This window comes from Hyperolius riggenbachi, chromosome 8 (genome assembly GCF_040937935.1).
Source record: "Hyperolius riggenbachi isolate aHypRig1 chromosome 8, aHypRig1.pri, whole genome shotgun sequence".
NCBI lineage: Eukaryota > Metazoa > Chordata > Amphibia > Anura > Hyperoliidae > Hyperolius > Hyperolius riggenbachi.
In genome coordinates this window covers 247,357,964-247,384,239 of record NC_090653.1, presented here as the reverse complement: position 1 = coordinate 247,384,239, position 26,276 = coordinate 247,357,964, and the positions used below count along the sequence as shown (strand labels likewise).

Below are 26,276 nucleotides of genomic sequence, written 5' to 3'. Positions count from 1 at the left end.
AAACCAATTAATTTATCTGTATATTTTTGGAATGTGAGAAAAAAAAAATGTGCTAGGAAGAAACCCACACAGACACATGAAGAACATAGTATATCCCCATATGTAAAATATGATTTTTTTTGTAGGAAAGGAGCACACGACTCAGTGATGTGTTACATTCTGGCCGCAAATATTCATTATCTACCTGCTTGAAAGTTTCCCTCGTTATGTATGGGATATGATATAGTAAACCTATGGGCTGGCTTTAGTTAAAGGGAACCCGAGGTAAAAGTTATATGGAGGCTGCCATATTTGTTTCCTCTTAAAACAATACCAGTTGCCCAGCAGCCCTAATCTATCTTATACAAAACAAAAAATTGAGACAGCACACTACTGGCTGCAAAACGTTGCTGTATTAAGTGGACAAGAACACTACATGTTACAGATAAAACTATCCTTCATCAGGTGTCAAAAAACCCCTAATCTATGTGTCTGCAGTGGTTTCTGAATAACACCAGAAACAAGCATGCAGCTAATCTCGTCAGTTCTGACAATAAAAAAAAAAAATAAAAAAAAAAATTGCGGGGTTACCGCCAGGAAGGTTAAAGAGAATCTGTACTGTCCGATTTGTTTAATAAAAAACATACTAATCGAGTCACTGTGATCTCCTGGATCCCTCTTTAGATAGATAGATAAAATCAATTAACCCTTCGCACACTCACATGCAAATGTTCAAACAAATGCATTCACAGATTTACTCATCCAGGCACAACTGTTATCCCTACAGCTAAATTAAAAGCCAGGGTTTTAGTTCACAGAAGAATGCATTCTTATGCTTAGTCACCTATACTGCGCAGAAGTACCCAGGTAAACATAGGTGTCCTAACTCTGGCCCTGTAACATGCATAGTGCAGACATGCAAACACAATCATTGCATCAAACCTATCAATGGATTAGGAGCACACATCCTAACTTCCTCTCCTGGGAAAGACAGTGCATCTTACCAATCGCACAAGGGAGCTAACATTATGTGTCCATGTGCACCATGCGCATACACCAGCATAAGCTGTCTGCATGCTGACAAACATACAGGGGAAGGGGGAGTGCACCGAATTGGACAACCTATCACAGCAGAGACAGTGCACTCCTCTCTGGCTCGATAACGCATGACAAAGAAAAGAAGATTAGGTTTATTACAGAGACAGTGTAACTAGAAAAGACTGCAGCAATCCAGAGCACATTAGAACAGGTATAGGAACTTATAGGATAGAAGAAAGAAGGTTGAAAATGTTGTTACAGAGTCTCTTTAAAAAAAAAAACAACACTTTACCGGGGACTTCATCCAGCCAGTTAGCCATTATGTACCTCGCAGATGCTCCAGTGTCCAATCTCACCTCCATTGGAGATGCTGACCTGGCCAGGTTGGCATCTACTGTGCCTGCACGAGAGCTGCTCAGGATTGCGCTCATGGGGGCTGGAGCATTCTGTACAGTTGCAGAACTACTGCATCTGTGCAGAACGCTCCAGGACCTTTTTGTCCCTAGGCCTTCTCAAAGGACTAGAGGACACGATCTGCGCATGGAGGAAAAATGTTTTAGCCATTTATTTAGGAAAGGGTTCTTTACAGTTAGAGTGATTAAGATGTGGAATGCATTGCCACAGGAAGTCGTTATGGCAAACTCTATACCTGCATTTAAAGGGGGCTTAGATGCTTTCCTTGCGTTGAAAGACATCCATGGCTACAATTACTAGGTAATGCCTAATGATGTTAATCCAGGGATTTTATCTGACTGCCATCTGGAGTCGGGAAGGAATTTTTTTCCCTTTTGGGGCTAATTGGACCATGCCTTGTAAGGGTTTTTTCGCCTTCCTCTGGATCAACAGGGATATGTGAGGGAGCAGGCTGAAGTTGTACTTTGTACTGGTTGAACTCGATGGACGTATGTCTTTTTTCAACCAAAATAACGATGTAACTATGTGAGTGCAATCGCGAGCGGCTTTCGTATAGGAGCAGTAGATGCCGACCTGGCGAGGTGGACATCTGGAACGGAGGGGGATCCCGGGACACCAGACCTGCGGCGAGGGACACAGCCTTCCAGGGGCTGGAGGAACTCCAGGTAAGTTGATCTGTGTTTTTTTTTTTCTTTTTTTCTTTACCTCGGTCAACATGTAGGCACTATTCATATTCCGTGGGGGGAAATCAAAGGTAAAAAAGTGTTTTCAAACATTTCTAAATAAATGACAATATTGGTTTTCTCCAGGTTTTTCTTTAATCCTGCACCCCAACCAGACAGCACCTGAGTACCAGAAGATGTTGACAGAACATCCTGGATCAGGCCGTTTCTAGGGCCATGCCGCCTGTGCGGCCGCCTTGAGCGCTGGGAGGAGCGCTGTGATGGAGTTACTGCTGTTTAGCAGGAAGTAGAGCGTGTTTAAGCAGCTATGCAGGGGAGGAGACCAGCGGCAAGTGATCTGCAATTGGAGTTGCTGTATACAGCGCTTCCTGCTGCGCTCTCTCTGCAGCGGAGGGGGGAGCACAGAGGGCGGCCCGGGAGAGGAAGGGAGGGAGAAGTTGGGCTGCCCTCCCTGCGGCTGACTCCCCCTTCCATTATGGGAGGAGAGCACCTACCTATCTAGCATATACTGGGGGCAGCTACCTATCTAACCTATATTGCGGGTACCTACCTATCTAACCTATACTAGGGGCAGCTACCTATCTAACCTATATTGTGGGTACCTACCTATCCAACCTATACTGGGGGCAGCTGCCCATCTAGCCTATACCAAGGGCAGCTACCTATCTAGCCTATACCAGGGGCAGCTACCTATCTAGCCTATACCAGGGGCAGCTACCTATCTAGCCTATACCAGGGGCAGCTACCTATCTAGCCTATACCAGGGGCAGCTACCTATCTAGCCTATACCAGGGGCAGCTACCTATCTAGCCTATACCAGGGGCAGCTACCTATCTAGCCTATACCAGGGGCAGCTACCTATCTAGCCTATACCAGGGGCAGCTACCTATCTAGCCTATACCAGGGGCAGCTACCTATCTAGCCTATACCAGGGGCAGCTACCTATCTAGCCTATACCAGGGGCAGCTACCTATCTAGCCTATACCAGGGGCAGCTACCTATCTAGCCTATACCAGGGGCAGCTACCTATCTAGCCTATACCAGGGGCAGCTACCTATCTAGCCTATACTAGGGCAGCTACCTATCTAGCCTATACTAGGGGCAGCTACCTATCTAGCCTATACTAGGGGCAGCTACCTATCTAGCCTATACTAGGGGCAGCTACCTATCTAGCCTATACCAGGGGCAGCTACCTATCTAGCCTATACCAGGGGCAGCTACCTATCTAGCCTATACCAGGGGCAGCTACCTATCTAGCCTATACTAGGGCAGCTACCTATCTAGCCTATACTAGGGGCAGCTACCTATCTAGCCTATACTAGGGGCAGCTACCTATCTAGCCTATACTAGGGGCAGCTACCTATCTAGCCTATACTAGGGGCAGCTACCTATCTAGCCTATACTAGGGGCAGCTACCTATCTAGCCTATACTAGGGGCAGCTACCTATCTAGCCTATACTAGGGGCAGCTACCCATCTAGCCTGTACTAGGGGCAGCTACCCATCTAGCCTGTACTAGGGGCAGCTACCCATCTAGCCTGTACTAGGGGCAGCTACCCATCTAGCCTATACTAGGGGCAGCTACCTATCTAGCCTATACTAGGGGCAGCTACCTATCTAGCCTATACTAGGGGCAGCTACCCATCTAGCCTATACTAGGGGCAGTTACCCATCTAGCCTATTCTAGGGGTAGCTACCCATCTAGCCTATACTGCGGGCACCCACCTAGCTAGCCTATACTGGGGGCTACTATACTGGCTACCAATATTGGAGGCACTCACCTAGCTAACTTGTACTGGGGGCACCTACCTATCTAACCTATAGCAGGGGCACCTGCCTATCTAACCTATACTGGGGCAACTATACTGGCTACTTATACTGGAGGCACCTACCTGGCTAACCCATACTGGGGGCAATTATACTGGGGCTCCTATGCCTAGCTACCTATACTGGGGGGACCTATAGCTGGCTACCTATACCGGGGCACCTATGCCTCGCTGCCTATACTGAGGGGACCTATAGCTGGCTACCTATACTGAGTGAAACTAGACCTGGCTAACCTATACTGCGGCACCTATATCTGGCTCCACGAGGGGGGGGGGGGGGGGGGGTCTGGGCACAATTTTTACACCCGGGCCTTGGGTGCATTTTTGTCTAGAAACTGCCGTTTCCTGTATAATGTAGTGCAGTGGTTCTCAACCTGCGGTACATCAGCAGCTGTCAGGGGGTCCCCCAGGGGCTGCAGACAAAATGGCGGATCTCGCCCCCAGGAGAGAAGTGTCAGACAGGGCAGGCTCTGTGGCATGGGTGCCACAACTTACTTAGCCCCGTTCCCGCATGGACTCCTATCGCCAGGCTCTCCTCCTGTCCAGACTCTCCGTCGCTCTCAGGACGTCAGAGTTGCTGCCGGAAGTAACCATAGCGGGAAGACGCAAGGAGAGGAGAGCCCGGCGACAGGAGGAGAGCCCAGCGAGAGGAGTCTGCGTGGGAACAGGGCAACGGGAGATTATACTAAGGCACTGCCTAGTTTTATATATACTGCAGCACCTATTGGCTCGCTAACTACACTGGGGCACCACCTGTACCTGGCTATTCTGGGGCACCACCTGTACCTGACTATTCTAGGGCATCACCTGCACCTGGCTAATCTATTCTGGGGCACCACCTGCACCTGGCTAATCTATTCTGGGGCACCACCTGCTCCTGGCTAATCTATTCTGGGGCACCACCTGCTCCTGGCTAATCTATTCTGGGGCACCACCTGCACCTGGCTAATCTATTCTGGGGCACCACCTGCACCTGGCTAATCTATTCTGGGGCACCACCTGCACCTGGCTAATCTATTTTGGGGCACCACCTGTACCTGGCTAATCTATTCTGGGGCACCACCTGTACCTGGCTAATCTATTCTGGGGCACCACCTGTACCTGGCTAATCTATTCTGGGGCACCACCTGTACCTGGCTAATCTATTCTGGAGCACCACCTGCACCTGGCTAATCTATTCTGGGGCTCCACCTGGCTAATCTATTCTGGGGCACCACCTGGCTAATCTATTCTGGGGCACCACCTGCACCTGGCTAAACTATTCTAGGGCACCACCTGCACCTGGCTAAACTATTCTAGGGCACCACCTGCACCTGGCTATGTATTCTGGGTCACCTATAGCTTGCTACCTACACTGGGGCACCAGGCTGTCTATACTGGGGCACCTATACCTCTCTGCCTACACTAAGGCATCTGTACCTGGCTACCTATACTAGGGCACATATGGCTCGCTACCTATACTGGGGGCACCTGTACCTTGCTAACCTATACTGTGGGCACCTATAGCTGGATACCTATACTGGGGGCACCTATGCCTTTCTACCTATTCTGGGGAACCTATACCTGGATACCTACATGGGGGGCACCTATACCTAGCTAGGAAAGGGGGTCAAGAGGTGACACAGGGGGACAAAAGAGTAACAGGGGGAGAAAATAGGCACAGGGGGAACAGAGGTGACACAGAGGGGGATAAAAGAGGCATAGGGAGAACAGAGGGGGACAAAAGAGAATGGATTCGGGTTAAAAATGGACACGGTCCTTATCTCATTTGTTAACCAGGGGCTACCTGTATTTCACTAGTATTTGGCTTCACCCACATCATGTAATGACCACGCCCACTTTTTCACAGCAGCGCACTTCGCTTTTTTCGGTAGGGGGTACATTTGCCTAGGGATCACTCACAAAGGGGCACACGTGCTAAAAAGATTCAGAACCACTGATATAGTGTATTATCTTAAGTGACTTTAAAGGGACACTTAAGTCAAACAAAAAAAATGAGTTTTACTTACCTAGGGCTTCCAATAGCCCCCTGCAGCTGTCCGGTGCCCTCGCTGTCTCCCTCCGATCCTCCTGGCCCCGCCAGCAGCCACTTCCTGTTTTGGTGACAGGAGCTGACAGGCTGGGGACGCGAATGATTCTTCGCGTTCCCAGACACATTAGCACCCTCTATGCTGCTATATGGTATATGATATATGCTATAGCAGCATAGATGGCGCTATTGTGGCCAGGAACGCGAATAATCACTCGCGTCCCCAGCCTGTCAGCTCCTGTCACCGAAACAGGAAGTGGCTGCCGGCGGGGCCAGGAGGATCGGAGGGAGATGGCGAGGGCACCGGACAGCTGCAGCGGGCTATTGGAAGGCCCAGGTGAGTAAAACTCATTTTTTTTGTTTGACTTAAAGGGATACTGTAGGGGGGTCGGGGGAAAATGAGCTGAACTTACCCGGGGCTTCTAATAGTCCCCCGCAGACATCCTGTGTTGGCGCAGCCACTCCCCAATGCTCCGGCCCCGCCTCCGGGTAACTTCTGGAATTTCTGACTTTAAAGTCAGAAAACCACTGCGCCTGCGTTGCCGTGTCCTCGCTCCCGCTGATGTCACCAGGAGTGTACTGCGGAGACAAAGACCATACTGGGCCTGCGCTGTGCGCTCTTGATGACATCAGCGGGATCTAGGACACGGCAACGCAGGCGCAGTGGTTTTCTGACTTTAAAGTCAGAAATTCCAGAAGTGAACCGGAGGCGGGGCCGGAGCATCGGTGAGCGGCTGCGCCAACACAGGATGTCTGCGGGGGACTATTAGAAGCCCCGGGTAAGTTCAGCTCATTTTCCCCCGACCCCCCTACAGTATCCCTTTAAGTGTCCCTTTAATTTAGACAGCTGTTCCAAAACACAACAGGATCAGTGACATCTAAAGCAGACCTTCAGGGCAACTATCAGCCTGTTCCACCACTGTAGAAGGGCAAAATATAGTCTAGAGGTACTACAAGTCCCAGCATGTTCTTCCTGTCAGCATTTCAATAAAAAAAGACTGCCAGACTACTGAGATAATGAAGATAATTAAGTACAAGGAAAACGATGGCATTATAAAGGCTATAAATACATTAACTTCCCCAACGGAGAATTATAATTTCCAGCTCCTTACCATAGGTGGCGCCATCTTGTCTCCCCGTAGCCCCCCGCACCCTGAATGATACCGAGACTGTCTGCTACTCATTGTATGTTTTTGAATGGCTTTCCCCTTGCGATGCCACGCTGATTGGCTAGTAAAGCTACGCTGGGCGGCACTGGTTGACAGCGGTTTCCTAGCAACGCACTGGGACGCTTTCCGAGCTTCCTGGACATGTCGGAAGGCGGTAGATGAACCGCGCTGCTGGTTTTGGCCGCGAGCATGCGCACTGTTACATTCCTCAGGAGCATGCGCGCTGCTAACTCTCTCAAACAGGCTGGTTGTCGTGGCTCCTCCTGACTCACGCTTCTCCTGAAGCCCCGCCCAATACCCTTTCGCTTCCGGTTCCTTATGTAGGGACTAGTGAAGGAAGGAAGTAGTTGCATTAGTGTTTGACTGTTAATATTCCCGGGGTCCAGCATGTCCTCCCATCGGGACTGGGCCACCCTGGAGGCTCTGAAAAACTCTCCGAAGGGGAGGCTGCAATACAACAGAGAATGGAGCCTAGAGGAGGTGAGGCAAAGCCAGCCTGTCTTCTTCAATGGACATCCTGTAGAGCAGAAGTACTGAGTGAGCAGCAGCAGTCCAATATGCCACAGTCATGCTGAGACTTCTAGTTCTCCAGAAGTTGTGCTGTTTATGGATTTCATTTGTTTAGTACTGAAAATTGATTGATTTAGCCTAAACGTTACAACCAACTGCCTGAGGCCTCGTTCACATCTAAAATCGCAAGCGTTTTGCGATTTTTGTGCGGCTTTTTTCCTCCCCCTCCCGGCGCTCCACTGCGTGCTTCGTTTTTGGTATAAGCGCTTTTCAGTGCGTTTTTTGTATATGCGGTTTTGTCATTCACTCCATGACGCAAGTCAGGAAGTGAACTCTTTGACCCAGAAAATAATAAATACAATGTATTTATTCTAAAGAATGCGAACGCAATTGCCACATAAAGCGGTTTTGTGAGCTTTTAGCACTCTTCCTATACCTTTCATTATAGCAAAAACGCCCCAAAAATGGTACAGGCACCACTTTGCGGACGCATCGTGCTGATATGAACCTTCTCATAGGCCCAGTGCACACCAAAAACCTCTAGCAGATCTGCAAACCGCTAGAAGTTTTTAAAGCAGATTTCAGAGCAATTTTAACCACTTTCCCCACCACTACAGTATATCTGCGTCAGCTGTGGCACCCTCCAAGCCACAGCCACGTAGATATACTGACCTCCTTGCAGCCCTGCTGTGCATGATCGGGTGCGCTTCAGAGCACACCCTCCGGCACTGTCCGCTGCAATACTAATTGGTGGAAGGGAACATGTTCCCTTTTGGCCAATTAGTCCACCCCCCTCCCATGAACGATCGCTGCAGTAGTGAACTGCAGCAATCTATCATCTGTCCCCCTCGGCGCACAAATAGTAAAAAAAAAAAATCCACCAGCAAGCAGCCTCACTCTCCTTACCTCGTTCCTGCTACTATCCTGAAGCCCGATCCTCTGTTCTCCACTCTGCAGTCAGCCGCATATTGCCGGAAACCTGGATCCCGGCTTGATGACGTCATCAAGCCGGGACCCGGGTTATCGGCAATATGCGGCTGACTGCAGAGTGGAGAACAGAGGATCGGGCTTCAGGATAGTAGCAGGAACGAGGTAAGGAGAGTGAGGCTGCTTGCTGGTGGATTTTTTTTTTTAAGATTTCTGCACAGAGGGGGCTGCCCTTATGGGGGGGGGGGGGGCATCTGGCTATCGATCCTGGGGGGGTGGGGGCAGGATATGTAAAGGGGGGGGTTCATGTTTGCTGGGGGGCATCTAATTGACTAAGGGGAGGGGGGATTTACTAATTTGGTGCAACTGGGCACCTGGGTGGGGCAATAATCATATACTGGGGGCACATTTTGCTATAATTGGGGGCAGTACTAATCCTGGGGGTACATCTGGCCATAATGGGGGTAATCCTGATCCGGGGACACATATGGCTATAATGGCTATCATTCATAAAGCATTTCCGCATGCGGAAATGCTTAAAACAGCTGACTTTACCGAGCACTCGGCAAAGTCAGCATTCATAAAGGCTCATTCCGCATGAAAAAATGACACGACCAAGCAGAGCGATACATTTCCTCCTTGTGCGGAGTTTTTCTAGATTAACCTAGAAAAAGTAACAAACACATCCATTCATAAAGATTAGAGCAAGCGGTATGCGGAAGGAAAATACCGCTTGCTCGACAGTAGCGATAGGCGGGCGGATTACGTGTAAATGAATGGGACGGACCTCCCAAGCAGCATCAGACAGAGGAGCGCACGGAGGGAATCGGGCAGCTTTTATGTTTCCGCATGTCTTCCGCCACACTACCGCCAGCTTCCTCCAGAAAACCTCCGCACTTGTATCGCAACAGGCAACTTCTTTATGAATGACCACCCAGAAGTCTTAAGTACCGGTTGCGGAGAAGAACGGTGTTTTCCCGCACTACCGATTGGTCCTTTATGAATGATAGCCAAAGAGGGGCACTATTCCTGGGGGTGCGTCTGTCAATCTATTCTGGGGCTGGCAAACGCAGGGGACATATGTGGCTATGCTAGGGGGGCTGATATTGGGGACACATCTGGCTATACTGGGGGAGGCTGTGATACTGGGGACACATCTGGATATCTATACTGGGCAACTTTAACTGGTGGCACAGTTTTTATGTCAATCGCACTTTTTATTTCCAAATAGCAATTGGTCAAAATTTAGAAATAATGCATGTTTTTAAAATTTTCCTACTTTGTCCCATTAAAATGCATAGAAAGGAACATTTTACTTCGTACCAAATACCCCCAATGAAAGCTTAGTTTGTCTTGAAAAAAACGATATATAGATAATTTAAGTGGCACGAGTACAGATGAAGTTATTGCTGATTTAAGAGGGACACCGCTAAAGCGTCAAAACTGCTCTGGTCAATAAAGGGAAAACAAGGTCTGGATGCGAAGTGGCTAGGCATGTTTTCTAAACATGCCTAGCGGTTTTTGGAGCATTTTTGTGTAGCAGATGTCATATTTTGTTACAGTACAAAAAACCGCCTGGAAAACCGCTCTGATCTAGCGTTTTTCAGAGCGCTTTTCCACTTTCCTATACGTTAACATTGAGGCAGAAACACCTCCGAAATCTAAAAAATACTGCAGCCCCCAAGTTTGCGTTTTTGTAAAAAAACAAACCGCTCTGGTGTGCACAATTCCATTGAAATACGTTAGCCAAGCGGTTTTCCCCCTGCAAGTGTTTTAGAGACGCTCCAGAACCGCTCTGGTGTGCACCTGCCCATAGAGATTAATTGCACAAGCGTTTTGTTGGTGTTTTTGAAAATCGCCTGCACTGGAAAAAAGGGCAAAAATGCCCTTAGTGTAAATGAGCCCTCAAAGTGTGATGTAAAATGAATGCAGCCAGTTTATTTTGCTATACAGTTTCTTGAATTGAGGGTAGAGGGATAATCATGCACAGGCCTAATCAAATGTGGAAAACTAATGATCAATTACCTTATAGCTTGAATTTAACAGAAACCTGAACTACAAATAAATGTAATATTAACTGTATTTGCATGTAGATAATAAGCTTTTGTGCTGTCAGAAGCTTTTGCACAGCCACATACAAGTGCTTCTGTTTAAAATGGAACTGTAAAAGGATTGGGTAATTCATTTGCAATAAATCCAAACCTAGAATCAATAGGAAAATTTTGTTCTCAACTAAACAGAAGGGAGGGGTGGTTGTCGCCGATCTTGATAAATATCATAAGGCATGGCTCCTTACTAGAATTATAGATTGGTCCAGCCATGGTGATGATAAATCATGGGTTAATCTGGATGAGTTAATTTTAGGACAGCCAATTGATGACATCCCATGGATCCCCAGCCCTGTAGTGAGGTTAAAGGCCCATACACACGTCGGATTTTTTTAAACGACGGGTCGTTTGGACGTCCCGTCGTTCAGTCGTCCGGACGTCAAATCGGGCGTATGTACAGTCCGTCGTTCAGGTGATAAGACCAGTCTTATCACCGGAACGACGGACTGTACACACGCCCGATTTGACGTCCGGACGACTGAACGACGGGACGTCCAAACTACCCGTCGTTTAAAAAAAATCTGCCGTGTGTATGGGCCTTTACGCTAGCTGAGTTCTGCTTAGTTCAAAGCACCATACAAACGTTTTGCAAAGCCTGCAATCTTTTTAAACTCTTCTTTGGTGAGCCCTCTTACTAGCTTACTATACAATGCCGACTTTGGTCCTGGTATGTATAGGCCCTTTTTCAAAACAGGACAGGCCAACTTAGATTTCAGGGCATGCCAGCTTTTGGTAGGGGCAGGGTAGCCAAAATCCATCAGGACTTTCAAATTCCTGCCTGACCATTGAGGCAAATAGGTTCTTACTTAAAGTGGAACTGAAGTTTTAAAACAAACTGTTTCACTTACTTGGGGCTTCTGCAAGCCCCCAGCAGCTGCCCGGTCCTGCACCGGTCCTCCATTCTCCTGCCGCCAGCTACTTTCGGTTTCGCCGTCAGGCCATTGCACCTCCGCAGCTCTGGCCACGCCTATCCTTCGTGTTCCACTCTGCAATAGCGCTACAAGTCGAGATACAAATTGGAGCGTCGGTGGGAGAACGGAGGATCATGGAGGACCGGCGTGGGACAGGACTGCTGCTGACCCCCAGGGCCGGATCAAATTCAGAGGAAATCTGAAACGTAATAGTCGTGTGACATGGCTTGGAACGCAGCGTAGGATGCGCCATGGGAAGGGTTAAAGAAAAAGGCTGCTGGGTAAGTTCAACCAACACCCCCCCCCCCCCCCCCCCCCGCTGGGGGCTCACCCCTGCTCAACTGCACTAATTAGGAGGATGAAATCCGAATGAAACGCATTCAGATTTCTTTCGAATTTGATCCGGATCTCATCCCTAGATGGAGGGCTTGCAGAATCCCCAGGGTAAGTGAAACAGTTTGTTTTAAAACTTACTTCCACTTTAAATAAAGCCTTTGTTAAGGTCCATGTTAGAAGACCTTTGAGGAGATGTGCTAAGTGGGAGATAAAGTTCTGCATACTGTTTCATGAATGTACAAACTTTTGGATGATGTAAGCCCAGAAACACCTTTGCCTTTTACTGACAAATGGGGGAAAAGCAGTGGAAGGAGAAATCAATGAAGTAGATTGGGAGAATATCTTCATTTTAATACACAAAGGTTCAGTAAATTCCTCCCATTCAAGAGGCTAGTTATAAAATTCTTACTAGATGGCAGAGAACCCCAGATATCTTGCACAGTTTCATACCAGATTACGTGAGCAAGTGCTAGAGGTGTGACTACTCCCTGGCTACTTATGAACATATTTGGTGGGATTGCCCTAGAGTTGCAGCTTGCAAGTCCACAGGTGGGCCATGAAGGTATTGGGCCTGATTCACAAAGCGGTGATAACTCAGTTATCACGCCTAAAAGACTTTAGGCGTGATAACCTTTGCACCGTTGAGTTAGCACCGCTTTCTGCTCTTTATCGCGCGCAAACACGCAATTCCGCACGCAGCGCCCATAGGTTTTAATGGGCGCACTGCACCGTTCGATTGCGCGCGAGTTTCATTTTATCACGCCTAAACTGAGTTTAGGCGTGATAAAGGGCTTTTCACAGGCGTGCAAACACTTTGCACCGCTTTGTGAATCGGGCCCATTGTCTTTTACCATACCCTGTAATAAATTAGCCATCCTATTACACCATAATGATATGTCTATCAAAAACTTACAAGAACTCCCTGCTAATACATCTCTTCAATACGGCTAAAGTTGTTATCCCCCATTGGTGGAAGTCAGCTAAAGTACCGAAATTCAGGGAATGGTTGCTGAAAATGGACTTCATCTATTCCATGGAAGAACTGCGAGCTGTGAAAATAGAGCACACAAATTTATGATCACCTGGGCACAATGGGTCGATTCCTAAAGCCCCATATACACAATATGATTCTTTGTACGATTCGATTACGATTCGATTTACGATCCGATTAAATGCGACATGTCCGATTGAGATTCAGTTCGATTTGCCATTGTTTTGCAACGATCAGACATGTCAGATTTAATCAGATCGTTAATAGAATCGTTATCGTGTCGTGTTGCTGAAGTGTACCGTCGGCTATCCATAGTCTTTTGTAGGTTTATACATTTTGAGATTCCTCTCTGCGAAAACTTTCTGACAATTGCAGTAATTCCGCTCTCTTCTACTGCAGCTTGGAGTCTAATTATTCCCGGTTCTACAATTGATTACATGATCTCCATTAAGCCCAGTCTACACGTTACAGTTCTCAGTGCAATCGATCGAATCAATTAAATTCGACAAGTCCGATCGGGACTCTATCAATAGTGTCATTGATTTCGCATTGATAACTAACCAAATCGATCACACTATCAACCGAGTCCCGATCGGACCTGTCGGATTTAATCGGATCGATCGCATGGGGAATTGTAATGTGTAGATTGGGCTTAAAGTGGATCCGAGACAAACTTTTGCTGATTTCATTTTTGTGCCCCTTACATATAGTTTCTGGGGCATTCTTTCCCCAAATGCTTATTTTATTATAAATATAGGTTAACAAACTAATAAACTATAGGAGCCCCGCCCCCAACTCGTCCAATGCCTCGGCGCTCAGTCCCATGCTGCAATTAATCATGGGAGCTGAGCCTGACTAGGAGGCACGTCTTATTTTCATTTGCCTGCCCCACTGCATTCTGATTGGTGGTGGTGCACAGTGGGGCTGAAGCGGAGGCAGGAAGCCTCTGTCAGTGCGAGGGGGGGCATGGGCAGCGTGCACTGGCAGCAAGGCGGGTGGTCAATTCCTCGGTATTTGTCTCCCTCCGCCGCTACTCAGACTGCATGTCATTGCGACCTGCTGCGCCGCTATGACAGGGCAGCGGGTCACCTATCAGGGTGTATACAGGAAGACTGCCTGTATGCGCGCTGATAGGCTACCCGCTGTCCTGTCATAGCGGCGCAGCGGGTCGCTCTGACATGCAGTGAGTAGCAGCAGAGGGAGAGGGAGACAGTTACAGGGGTAGCAGCCGCCGAAGGTAAGACGATCGGCGGCCCTCCCGGGGGGGAGGGGAGTGTTGCGGGAGAGATATGGTGGACACGACCATATTATATACCAGTGATGGCTAACCTTGGCACTCCAACCTGTGGTGGTACTACAAGTCCCATGAGGCATTGCAATACTCTGACAGCATAACTCTGGGAGGCAGAGACATGATGGGATTTGTAGTTTTGTCACAGCTGGAGTGCCAAGGTTAGCCATCACTGCTATATACTATACTGACTGGGGCAACTATTTTAGCTATACTGGGGCAACTATTTTAGCTATACTGGTGCCAGCTATACTATCTATACTGGGGGGCAACTATACTCGCTATACTGAATGGGGCCAGTGATACAGTGATTTCAGAAGCAAGGGGGTGTAGAGTGGAGTGGAGTTCACAGGCTGAGGGGTGGAGATACAGAGCAGCTTTGCCTGTGTGTGTGTGATGACAAGCAAAACATGGCCACACTCGTATCACAGGAAGAAATAATAATTTTCTGTTGAAGCTGTTTGCAGCTGTATTTACTGTGAAAACCATCTAAACTTTAGATAAGATATATAGACAAGTTTCTTGCTTTAGTTATTTTTTCATCTCGGATCCGCTTTAAGGTTGATACCATTTTATAGCATACAAACATTTAAGCTTGGCAAGGAAATGAACAGCGCTACTTAAAAACAGACAAGTGTGCAGGCCCCACTTGTGGGATAAAATACACACCTAGCATACACATGACCTGTCTACCACTGGAGGATGTTTGTTTCATGCAACCTATTAAAGTGAACCTCCGGACTAAAAATCGACTCAGCAGCACTGAAAAGGCTTTGTGTTTCTTTAACAGTTTCACAGCATCAGAACTTTGTTTCTCTTATACAAGCCTCATTTTTAGCTGCACAGAAGAAAACTGCCCGGGCTTTTTTCACCTGATGCTGTGCAAAGCATGATGGGATTTCTGATTTTGTTGTTCTCGTTCTGCTGTTTTGGTGCAGTTTTTTTTTTTTTTTACATTTTGAATTTGACATTTGAAGCCTAGCGTGTGCAGCTGGGAGGGGTAATCAGGACACAGGATAGTTGGAACTGTGTCTCCTGCTCCTTGTCACCTTTCAACCAAAAAGATGGCTGCCCCCATGACAAAGATGGCAGCCCCCATGAATCACAAGCATTTGCCTGTGGGTAAGAGATTATATTACCTATCTATTCTAATTAACATAACTAATGTAACTTGATGACAGTATGTTTGTTTAGGCTGAAGTTCCCCTTTAAGTACTCGTCCCTCCCACTGCGAAGAAGTCAATCCTCCATGGGAGGGGACCTAACACTAACTAAATCCTAACCTATGTATATGCATAGCCTGGGTGTGGCTAATCAAGTAAATTCGAAAATTGCGCAAAAGGTGGATCAGCGCATCACCAGGCCGCCTCCGAATGGCCTCGAATCAGAGGTGCGCTGAGCCCCCTCAGAAACTGCAAACGCACCTTGAACCCAAACGGAAGCTCTGCATATACGCCAAAAGCAAAGCTGTTAAGTGGGAGCAGCTGACCAAAAATGAATTAAATTAGTACATGGCAAGGAAATGAACAGTGCTACTTAAAAACAGACAAGTGCCTACCTGCAAAAGAGTGCAAGCCCCACTTGTGGGTAGGCACTTGTCTGTTTTTAAGTAGCACTGTTCATTTCCTTGCCATGTACTAATTTAATTCATTTTTGGTCAGCTGCTCCCACTTAACAGCTTTGTTTTTGGCGTATATGCAGAGCTTCCGTTTGGGTTCAAGGTGCGTTTGCAGTTTTTGAGGGGGCTCAGCGCACCTCTGATTCGAGGCCATTCGGAGGCGGCCTGGTGATGCGCTGATCCACCTTTTGCGCAATTTTAAACATTTAAGCTTACCTTATCTTAAAACGCTATGTCAGGGTGTGCCTTATACACTAATTCTAGGGACGATAACTTGCTCTCCTCGTATAAGATGTTTATTAATGCTTTATATTCTCTAAAACCTTGAGTTGTCTCTATCCTTATATTATTGTTGTGCTCTGCATTTTGTTTAACCACTTGATGACTGAGGGTTTTTTCCCCTTGTGGACCAGAGCAATTTTCACCTGTCAGCGCTCATCCCTTTCTTTCGCCAATAACTTAATTACTACTAATCACAGCATAATGATCTATATCTTGTTTTTCTCGCCACCATTAAGGGGCCCATACACCTAATGATTTTCCCGCCGATATACAGCCTATTCGATCACAGTGATCGAATCGGCTGTGAAATCACTGACAGAACGATCGATTTCCGTCCGAAATCGATCGTTCCCGTCGATCCGTCCGTGCGGAAGATTTTTCTCGACCGCCGGCTGGTCGGGAGTGCGTCGATAGCGGAGGTCGAATGCCTGACGACCGACGCAATACAGCGGGTATACACTACCTGTTCCGGCCGGCGCGAGTCCCCCCTGTCACTGCTGTCTTCTCCGCTCTGGTCTGGTCTCCGGCATGCTTCACTTCTTCCTGCCCAGCAGGAAGTTTAAACAGTAGAGCGCCCTCTACTGTTTAAACTTCCTGCCGGGCAGGTAGAAGTGAAGCATGCCGGAGACCAGACCAGAGCGGAGAAGAAGACAGCAGAGACCTGGGGAGTCGCGCCGGCGGAGCAGGTAATGTATGCGGGAGAGGGGGGAGGAGGAGCATGAACGGTTTCAGGCTGAAATCGGTTCACAATCTGTTTGCAGTGAGGCAGCCACACGATCCCTCTCTGATCAGAGAGGGATCTATCTGTTGGTCGAATCTGATGGCAAATCGACCAGTGTATGGCCGCCTTTAGGCTTTCTTTGGTAGGTACAGTATGCCAAGAATTCTTTTATCCTAAATTCATTTTAACGTAAAAAATGCATTATTTCTCAGTTTTTGGCAATTATATTTTTAAAATAAAATGTTGTACTGTGGATAAAAGCCACACATTTTATTTGCCCGTTTGTCCCGGTTATTGCAACGTTTAAATATATTTCCCTAGTACAATGTATGAAGAGTACTACTCTTCATGCTTTGGGAGCTGCTGGAGTACAGCGCCATATCAGCTTAGCACACGTTTACCCTCACTAGGGTGTGCTGTAACCTAGTACAATGTATGGCGCCAATATTTTATTTGGAAATTAAAGGTGCATTTTTTTCAGTTTTGCGTCCATCACTAATTACAAGCCCATACATTAAATATTAATAATATACCGCCTTGACATAAATTTAAAAAAAGTTCAGTCTATATATATATATATATATATATATATATATATATATATATATATATATATATATATATATATATATATATATATATATATATATTATTACTTTTATAATTAAAAGTTTGTCCAATGACAAAGAAATGAAAAGTCTCAGAACAGTATCATTTCAATGGTAGGTTTATTTTAACAGTGGCAGATAGCACATCAAAAGGACAATCGAAAAAATAGCCTTAAATAAAAGATAGCAACTGATTTGCATTTCATTGAGTGAAATAAGTTTTTGAACCCCTACCAACCATTAAGAGTTTTGGCTCCCACAGAGTGGTTAGACACTTCTACTCAATTAGTCACCCTCATTAAGGACACCTGTCTTAACTAGTCACCTGTATAAAAGACACCTGTCCACAGAATCAATCAATCAAGCAGACTCCAAACTCTCCAACATGGGAAAGACCAAAGAGCTGTCCAAGGATGTCAGAGACAAAATTGTAGACCTCCACAAGGCTGGAATGGGCTACAAAACCATTAGCAAGAAGCTGGGAGAGAAGGTGACAACTGTTGGTGCGATTGTTTGAAAATGGAAGGAGCACAAAATGACCATCAATTGACCTCGCTCTGGGGCTCCACGCAAGATCTCACCTCGTGGGGTGTCAATGGTTCTGAGAAAGGTGAAAAAGCATCCTAGAACTACACGGGAGGAGTTAGTGAATGACCTCAAATTAGCAGGGACCACAGTCACCAAGAAAACCATTGGAAACACATTACACCGCAATGGATTAAAATCCTGCAGGGCTCGCAAGGTCCCCCTGCTCAAGAAGACACATGTGCAGGCCCGTCTGAAGTTTGCCAATGAACACCTGAATGATTCTGTGAGTGACTGGGAGAAGGTGCTGTGGTCTGATGAGACCAAAATAGAGCTCTTTGGCATTAACTCAACTCGCTGTGTTTGGAGGAAGAAAAATGCTGCCTATGACCCCCAAAACACCGTCCCCACCGTCAAGCATGGGGGTGGAAACATTTTGCTTTGGGAGTGTTTTTCTGCTAAGGGCACAGGACAACTTAATCGCATTAACGGGAAAATGGACAGAGCCATGTATCGTGAAATCCTGAACGACAACCTCCTTCCCTCTGCCAGGAACTTGTGGATGGGTGTTCCAGCACGACAATGACCCAAAACATACAGCAAAGGCAACAAAGGAGTGGCTCAAGAAGAAGCACATTAAGGTCATGGAGTGGCCTAGTCAGTCTCTGGGCCTTAATCCAATAGAAAACCTATGGAGGGAGCTCAAGCTCAGAGTTGCACAGAGACAGCCTCGAAACCTTAGGGATTTAGAGATGATCTGCAAAGAGGAGTGGACCAACATTCCTCCTAAAATGTGTGCAAACTTGGTCATCAATTACAAGAACTGTTTGACCTCTGTGCTTACAAACAAGGGTTTTTCCACTAAGTATTAAGTCTTTTATTGTTAGAGGGTTCAAAAACTTATTTCACTCAATGAAATGCAAATCAGTTGCTATCTTTTATTTTAAGGTTATTTTTTCGATTTTCCTTTTGATGTGCTATCTGCCACTGTTAAAATAAACCTACCATTGAAATGATACTGTTCTGAGACTTTTCATTTCTTTGTCATTGGACAAACTTACAAAATCAGTGAGGGGGTCAAATAATTATATATATATATATATATATATATATATATATATATATATATATATATATATATATATATATATATTTATTTATTTATATTCCCCCCCCCCCCCCCCCCATATAAAAAAGAAAGTTTGGGTACTATGGGATGGTGTGGGAGGGAAATAGTTAATTATAAAAGTCTGTGTGGATTTTTAATAAATAAAAATGAATTTTGGTGTAATTTACTATCTGGCCACAAGATGTCCTCAGTCATTTTTTCCGATTCACATACGTAAGCACGTGAATCGGAAGTAATGCGTGGCAGTGTAACAACCGCTGCAGACCTGGTGCATCCTGTGAACTTTGCAGGACCGTGAATATACTGCATGGCGTGCAATAAGTAGTTAAAGACTGCTACATTAAGATGAGTAAAGTTATGTTTTCTTGAGGACTGTACCGAAATAGTAATGTTCTGCTTTTTTTTTTTGCTCATGTATTGTCCAAGAATGTCTCTCTTTATTTTTCAATAAACTTTTATCTTGGGGGCGGGGGGGAACTAGCCTGTAAAGTTAAGGATAAGATCGTAGGAGCAGTGTATGAAACTGACTCAACCAGCTTCATAAGTTCATATCTGTCCGACCATAAATGAAAATGTTCATGGAGTAAAAATAAATGATTATGACAGCTAATAAAAAAAAATAATAATAATTGAACTGTAGTGAAACTGAGTTAAAGGGACACTTAAGCCAGAAAAAAAAAGTTTTACTCACCTGGGGCTTCTACCAGCCCCCTGCAGCAGTCCTGTGCCCTCGCAGCCACTCACTAATCCTCTGGTCCCCCGCTGCCAGCTAGTTTTGTTTTTGCAGCACAAGTGACTATTTTTTGATTGGTTTATTTCATTTTTGTGGGCTAAGCACAGCTAGTTATGTGTGTGTGTGTATATACAGGTCCTTCTCAAAAAATTAGCATATTGTGATGAAGTTCATTATTTTCTGTAATATACTGATAAACATTAGACTTTCATATATTTTAGATTCATTACACACAACGGAAGTAGTTCAAGCCTTTTATTGTTTTAATATTGATGATTTTGGCATACAGCTTATGAAAACTCAAAATTCCTATAAAAAAATTAGCATATCATGAAAAGGTTCTCTAAACGAGCTATTAACCTAATCCTCTGAATCAACTAATTAACTCAACACCTGCAAAAGATTCTTGAGGCTTTTTTAAAACTCCCAGCCTGGTTCATTACTCAACCGCAATCATGGGTAAGACTGCCGACCTGACTGCTGTCCAGAAGGCCATCACTGACACCCTCAAGCAAGAGGGTAAGACACAGAAAGAAATTTCTGAACGAATAGGCTGTTCCCAGAGTGCTGTATCAAGGCACCTCAGTGGGACGTCTGTGGGAAGGGAAAAGTGTGGCAGAAAACGCTGCACAACGAGAAGAGGTGACCGGACCCTGAGGAAGATTGTGGAGAAGGACTGATTCCAGACCTTGGGGGACCTGTGGAAGCAGTGGACTGAGTCTGGAGTAGAAACATCCAGAGCCACCGTGTGCAGGAAATGGGCTACAGGTGCCGCATTCCCCAGGTCAAGCCACTTTTGAACCAGAAACAGCGGCAGAAGCGCCTGACCTGGGCTACAGAGAAGCAGCACTGGACTGTTGCTCAGTGGTCCAAAGTACTTTTTTCGGTTGAAAGCAACTATTGCGTGTCATTTGGAAATCAACGTGCCAGAGTCTGGAGGAAGACTGGGGAGAGGGAAATACCAAAATGCCTGAAGGTCAAGTACCCACAGTCAGTGATGGTCTGGGGTGCCATGTCAGCTGCTGTTGTTGGTCCACTGTGTTTTATCAAGGGCAGGGTCAATGCAGCTAGCTATCAGGAGATTTTGGAGCACTTCATGCTTCCATCTGCTGAAAAGCTTTATGGAGATGAAGATTTCATTTTTCAGCACGACCTGGCACCTGCTCACAGTGCCAAAACCACTGGTAAATGGTTTACTGTGCTCAATTGGCCTGCCAACTCTCCTGACCTGAACTCCATAGAGAATCTGTGGGATATTGTGAAGAGAAAGTTGAGACGCAAGACCCAACACTCTGGATGAGCTTAAAGAGAATCTGTATTGTTAAAATCGCACAAAAGTAAACATACCAGTGCGTTAGGGGACATCTCCTATTACCCTCTGTCACAATTTCGCCGCTCCTCGCCGCATTAAAAGTGGTTAAAAACAGTTTTAAAAAGTTTGTTTATAAACAAACAAAATGGCCACCAAAACAGGAAGTAGGTTGATGTACAGTATGTCCACACATAGAAAATACATCCATACACAAGCAGGCTGTATACACCCTTCCTTTTGAATCTCAAGAGATCATTTGTGTGTTTCTTTCCCCCTGCAGCTATCTTCCACTGAAGTGTCAGGCCGTTTCTTCCTGCAGAGTGCAGACAGCTCTACCTGTATGTAATTCCTCAGTATGTGAAAGCCCAGCCAGCTCAGAGGAGGATTTATCCAGCTTGTAAAAGATAAGCGAGAAGAGAGAAGCTGCCCTACTCTAAATAATACACAGGCAGTGTGCAGAGAGGGGCCTGGAGGGGGGAGATGCATCACAGAACCACAACACTGAAGAACTTGGCAGCCTTCCAGACACAGGCTGACAAGTCTAACAAGAGAGAGATAAGTTGATTTATTACAGAGATGGTGATAGTAGAACGTGCTGCAGTAAGCCAGAACACATTAGAATAGCTTTTGGAAGTTGTAGGATGATAAAAAACAGGATGCAATTTTTGTTACGGAGTCAGGAACTCCAGTGAAAATAATGTAATAAAAGAAGTGCTTCATTTTTACAATAATTATGTATAAATGATTTAGTCAGTGTTTGCTCATTGTAAAATCTTTCCTCTTCCCGATTTACATTCTGACATTTATTACATGGTGACATTTTTACTGTGGGCAGGTTATGTAGCTGCTGCTAGCTGTTTTGGCAGTTGGAGACAGCTGTAAACAGCTATTTCCCACAATGTAACAAGGTTCACAGACTGGAAACTGCCAAGAGTACCTCGGTCCTCAGAGCTTCTTGTGGGAGGGGTTTCACCACAATATCAGTCATACAGCGCCCCCTGATGGTCTGTTTGTGAAAAGCAATAGATTTCTCATGTAAAAGGGGATAAAATTAAATTCTTGGTTGGAGTTTCTCTTTAAGGCCGCTATCGAAGCAGTGCCACAGGCTGATTGCCTCCATGCCACGCTGCATTGAAGCAGTCATTTCTGCAAAAGGATTCCTGACCAAGTATTGAGTGCATAACTGAACATCATTATTTGAAGGTTGACTTTTTTTTGTTTGTTTTAAAAACACTTTTCCTTTTATTGGTCGGATGAAATATGCAAATTTTTTGAGATAGGAATTTTGGGTTTTCATGAGCTGTATGCCAACATCATCAATATTAAAACAATAAAAGGCTTGAACTAATTCAGTTGTGTGTAATGAATCTAAAATAAATGAAAGTCTAATGTTTATCAGTACATTACAGAAAATAATGAACTTCATCACAATATGCAAATTTTTTGAGAAGTGTGTGTGTGATATATATGAAATAGAACATTTTATCATATTCAATTCATTAGCAGGCAGTGCATTTTCTCCCGACTCCGACTCCAGGTACCCAAAAATTGCCCCAACTCTGACTCCTCGACTTCGATTCAGATTCGGATCTAAATCATTCGGAACAAATTCGAAGATGTCAACACGACCTTTCTCCTTGTCCATTTTCCTGCTTTAACTTTTTTCAAAAACAAACAGTTAATTTGCTGTCTATCCCACCCCTTGCCAGGTAGCATTGTAATCTGGTAAAGTTCTGGGATTAGGTTAGCAGCCAAGCTGGTGCGATCAGTGCGGTGGAGGAGGAGCCAAAGGAACCTAGTTAAAGGATTGGCCCTCGGACAATAGGCCACGCCCTGAGGAAGACCGGAAGCGCTGGTCGAAACTAGTTGGCGGTCTGTGCTGCGGTCGCACCGCCGGTCCGGCGCATCACGGAGCACCCCGTGTCTCTGGCAGGCTCAAGTGTGGATGCGACAACCCTGGCGGGAATTAAACTGGCTGGATTGTTGGGCTTTACCAAGCTATACTGAGCTTAGACGGAAGTTGCTGGGTCCACAGCAGTGCAGAGGCGGAAGCTCACCGCGGCGCACAGCTGAGCGTTGGTATAACGTGCATCAGTGGAATATCACAGCCATAACCCCGCTGGGCATGTCGGCGTGGACAGAGTTTGTCGGTAGGAGGGGGTTAACACACGCACATGCAGGGGCCCCTGCAGAGAGGTACCAGAATTCTGAACTTTGGTTCTCAGTCAAGCTGCCAGAGGTGTGAGTATTTGCAAGTTCCAAATGACTGTCTCTCTATGTTGCGGATTGCCTCGCTGTGCTTTGCTTGCTTTGCTACGCAAACAGGGAGAACTATCCTCTTCACCAATGGACCTGTGAACTGACGGTTCAAGAATGGTTACAGTCTCTGTGGGCCCGTGTGCGTGTGGTATGCTTTGGTGGTGCGTCTGTCTGGTGGTGTGATGCAGCTAATGTACAACAGCGCTGTTTTTTAAATGTGTTGTGCTCTGATACAGCCTTTTACGTTTTGGTACAGTCACAAGTAAATAATAAAAGAATCCTTACATTTTTCACGTCAATCTTGTCACGCTTCCAAATTGTCTGATACAATTGTGGCAGTTGGGTTTAAACTACTCAGTGAAGGTTTTGTAATGGGTGAATTATGGTCAAATCAATTCCCTTTCCCTAGCCCCTTTATCAAAGTTCTGCACTTCACCTGACAGCAGTTTTGTGTTGTGGCTGATCGGTAGATTTCTTTCTACCTAAACGGTTTATCCAGTCTCAGAAGAATGCTCCCCATTAATCAGACTGGAAAACCATAGCCTGTTATTAGAAACTGCCTTTTTCTGTCTTCTTGACCAATATCTCTCGACCTCTTTCTAGGATATAATGGAGTCGTCCTGCATGCTGTCACCATATGCAGCCTGGGTTGTGGACAAAATCCTCCCAAATAAAAATCTGAATAACAGCTTTGAGTGTGACGGGTTGAGCTCAGATTCCAACAGTTTGTCCTGCCATCCGGAATCGCCAGTCTCCCTATCAGATGCTGCGACAGATGTGCCGGTAAGAAGCGTCAGCGCTGCCAGTTGCACTGCTTGCTGGGCGGGTCTGCCAATTTCCTTTACTTATCATTGAACCATTTTTCTAGGGCCCCAAGGCTGAAAAGGAAGAGGAACTGGATGTAGCACCCCCAACGATTTCAAAGTCTTTTAAAATGATAGCTGTAGAAGGCACTATCCGATTGTATGAAGACGAAAGGAAGACAATAGTAAAGGTATAGTGTTCCATGTTGTATAATAGGAGCTTGTGTGGTGATAGAGTATCTCAGCACTTACTGTATATACTCGGATACAAGTCGACCTCATGTATAAGTCAACCCCAATATTTGCCCTTCTTCGGGTAAAATGTTTTAATTACTCAAATATAAGTCTATACAGCATAGTTAAGGGCTGCACTTGGGGATCAGAAGGAGTTAATGGTTGCCCTTGGGGACCAGGATGGTTGAATTGCTGCACTACATAAAGTATTGTAGCCATTCTTTCCTCCTGGCCTCCAAGTGCAGCCAATATGTCCTCCAGGCCCCCTTATGCAACCATTAACCCTCATATCTGTCCCCATGCCCCCCATCAGTGTCTGTGCCTCCTGCTTCCCCTTCATTGTAGCAACCATATGTCCCCCTGTCACTTTTTAGTGTGGCCCCTGTGTCCCTCTGCCTGTGTGGCTTCTGTGTCACCCTGGCTGTGTAGACTCTGTGTTCCTCTGTCTGTGCGGTGACTTGTGGGCAATAGGAGTAAATGTCTCCACTTCTGGCAATGCAAAGCAGCAGCTTGCTGCAAAGCTCCACTCCCTCCCACCACCACCTTGCAAAGGAGCCTCCAGTATCTCTCCCCTCTGTGTAATCGCTGAAGCAGAAGCCATCACTCACAGATCCATTGGAGTGCAGCTTCCTATGTGCTGCCTGTACTCGCATCGGGCTGTGTGCATTAACACAGCTACAGTTCCCAATGTCATGTGACTTCATGTATCACATGACATTGGGAGCTGTAGATTAATGCACACAGCCCGGCGTGAGTAGAGGCAGAACAGAGGAAGCTGCTCTCTGATGGATCTGTGAGTGATGGCTTTCGCTTCAGCGATTACACAGGGGGGGGGGGGGGGGTTGCTTTGCAGCAAGTTGCCTACTTTGCACTGCAGGTAAGGGGCGAGAGAGCGACCCCCCCCCCCCCCCCCCCCCATTCCCAACTATAAGTGGCTGAAGTGGGGAAATTTTGAACTGACTCAAGTATAAGCACACACACTCACACACTTTTTTTATACGGTATTTCAGCCTCTAGCAGACTTTTCATCAATTCCAACTATGACCATTTACATTTAGACTGATCGTATGGCAACAAGGTTGATTAAAAAAAAGTACTGTATGTAATGGAGGCAACATAAAATTCTCAGTATACTTTGTGTCTTAAATGTTGTTTAGAATTTTTCTCCAGTATCTAACAGCTCCTCCTTCAGTAGGCCTTTTTGAGAAACAGGAATCCCCCTTTTCATGTGGTCTCTTCCACCTGACAAGCCATTACTTCACTCTGGTAACTGAAAGGTCCTCAGCTGTCTGCTGAGAAGTAGTGGAATTTAGTCTTGTTGTTTGGAAGAGATCATGTGATGAGGGAGGGGGGTATTTCTGTCCCTGGCAGCAGCCCTGCTGACTGGAGGTTCTATCAGATGTTGAAAAAGTGTTCTGCGTCTATTGCATTAATGTGTATGGTGTATTAAAAAAAATAATAATGTTCACTGAAACGGACTTTTAACCGACTCAGGGCCACAGAAGTTAGAATGTACGCCGCATCTGTGGCTCTCTAGTTCTCTGGATTCTACGCCGCGGCTTTCCACAGTCCTGAGCCGACCGCTGTGACTCGGCATTCGTGTGACAGCCGAGCTTCCTCCTATCGGTAAGGAGGCAGTTTCATTGGCCCTTTACCAGGTGATCACTGTGAGCCAATCACAGTGATCACTGAACATCCGCATGAAAAAAAATGCTCGTCCTTAAAGGACTACTGTAACGAGGGTTATGGAGGCTGCCACATTTATTTTCTTTTAAACAATACCAGTTGCCTGGCAATCCTGCTGATCTATTTGACTGCAGTAGTATTTGACTCACACCAGA

General features: G+C 46.0%; 2 protein-coding genes across 2 annotated transcripts in view; one reads left to right on the top strand and one right to left on the bottom strand.

The window, feature by feature from the left end:
- ODF2 (outer dense fiber of sperm tails 2) overlaps nucleotides 1–7,333 on the bottom strand; it is a 107,619-nt gene extending 100,286 nt beyond the window's left edge. Inside the window, exon 1 of the mRNA XM_068248531.1 lies at nucleotides 7,081–7,333. Within this exon, the coding sequence (XP_068104632.1) occupies nucleotides 7,081–7,152 (72 nt within the window). The 5' untranslated portion in view covers nucleotides 7,153–7,333. The remainder of the gene's footprint in view (nucleotides 1–7,080) is intronic.
- GLE1 (GLE1 RNA export mediator) overlaps nucleotides 7,287–26,276 on the top strand; it is a 60,986-nt gene continuing 41,996 nt past the window's right edge. The window contains exons 1-3 of the mRNA XM_068248530.1: nucleotides 7,287–7,617; nucleotides 24,002–24,181; nucleotides 24,267–24,392. Of these exons, the coding sequence (XP_068104631.1) occupies nucleotides 7,525–7,617; nucleotides 24,002–24,181; nucleotides 24,267–24,392 (399 nt within the window). The 5' untranslated portion in view covers nucleotides 7,287–7,524. The remainder of the gene's footprint in view (nucleotides 7,618–24,001; nucleotides 24,182–24,266; nucleotides 24,393–26,276) is intronic.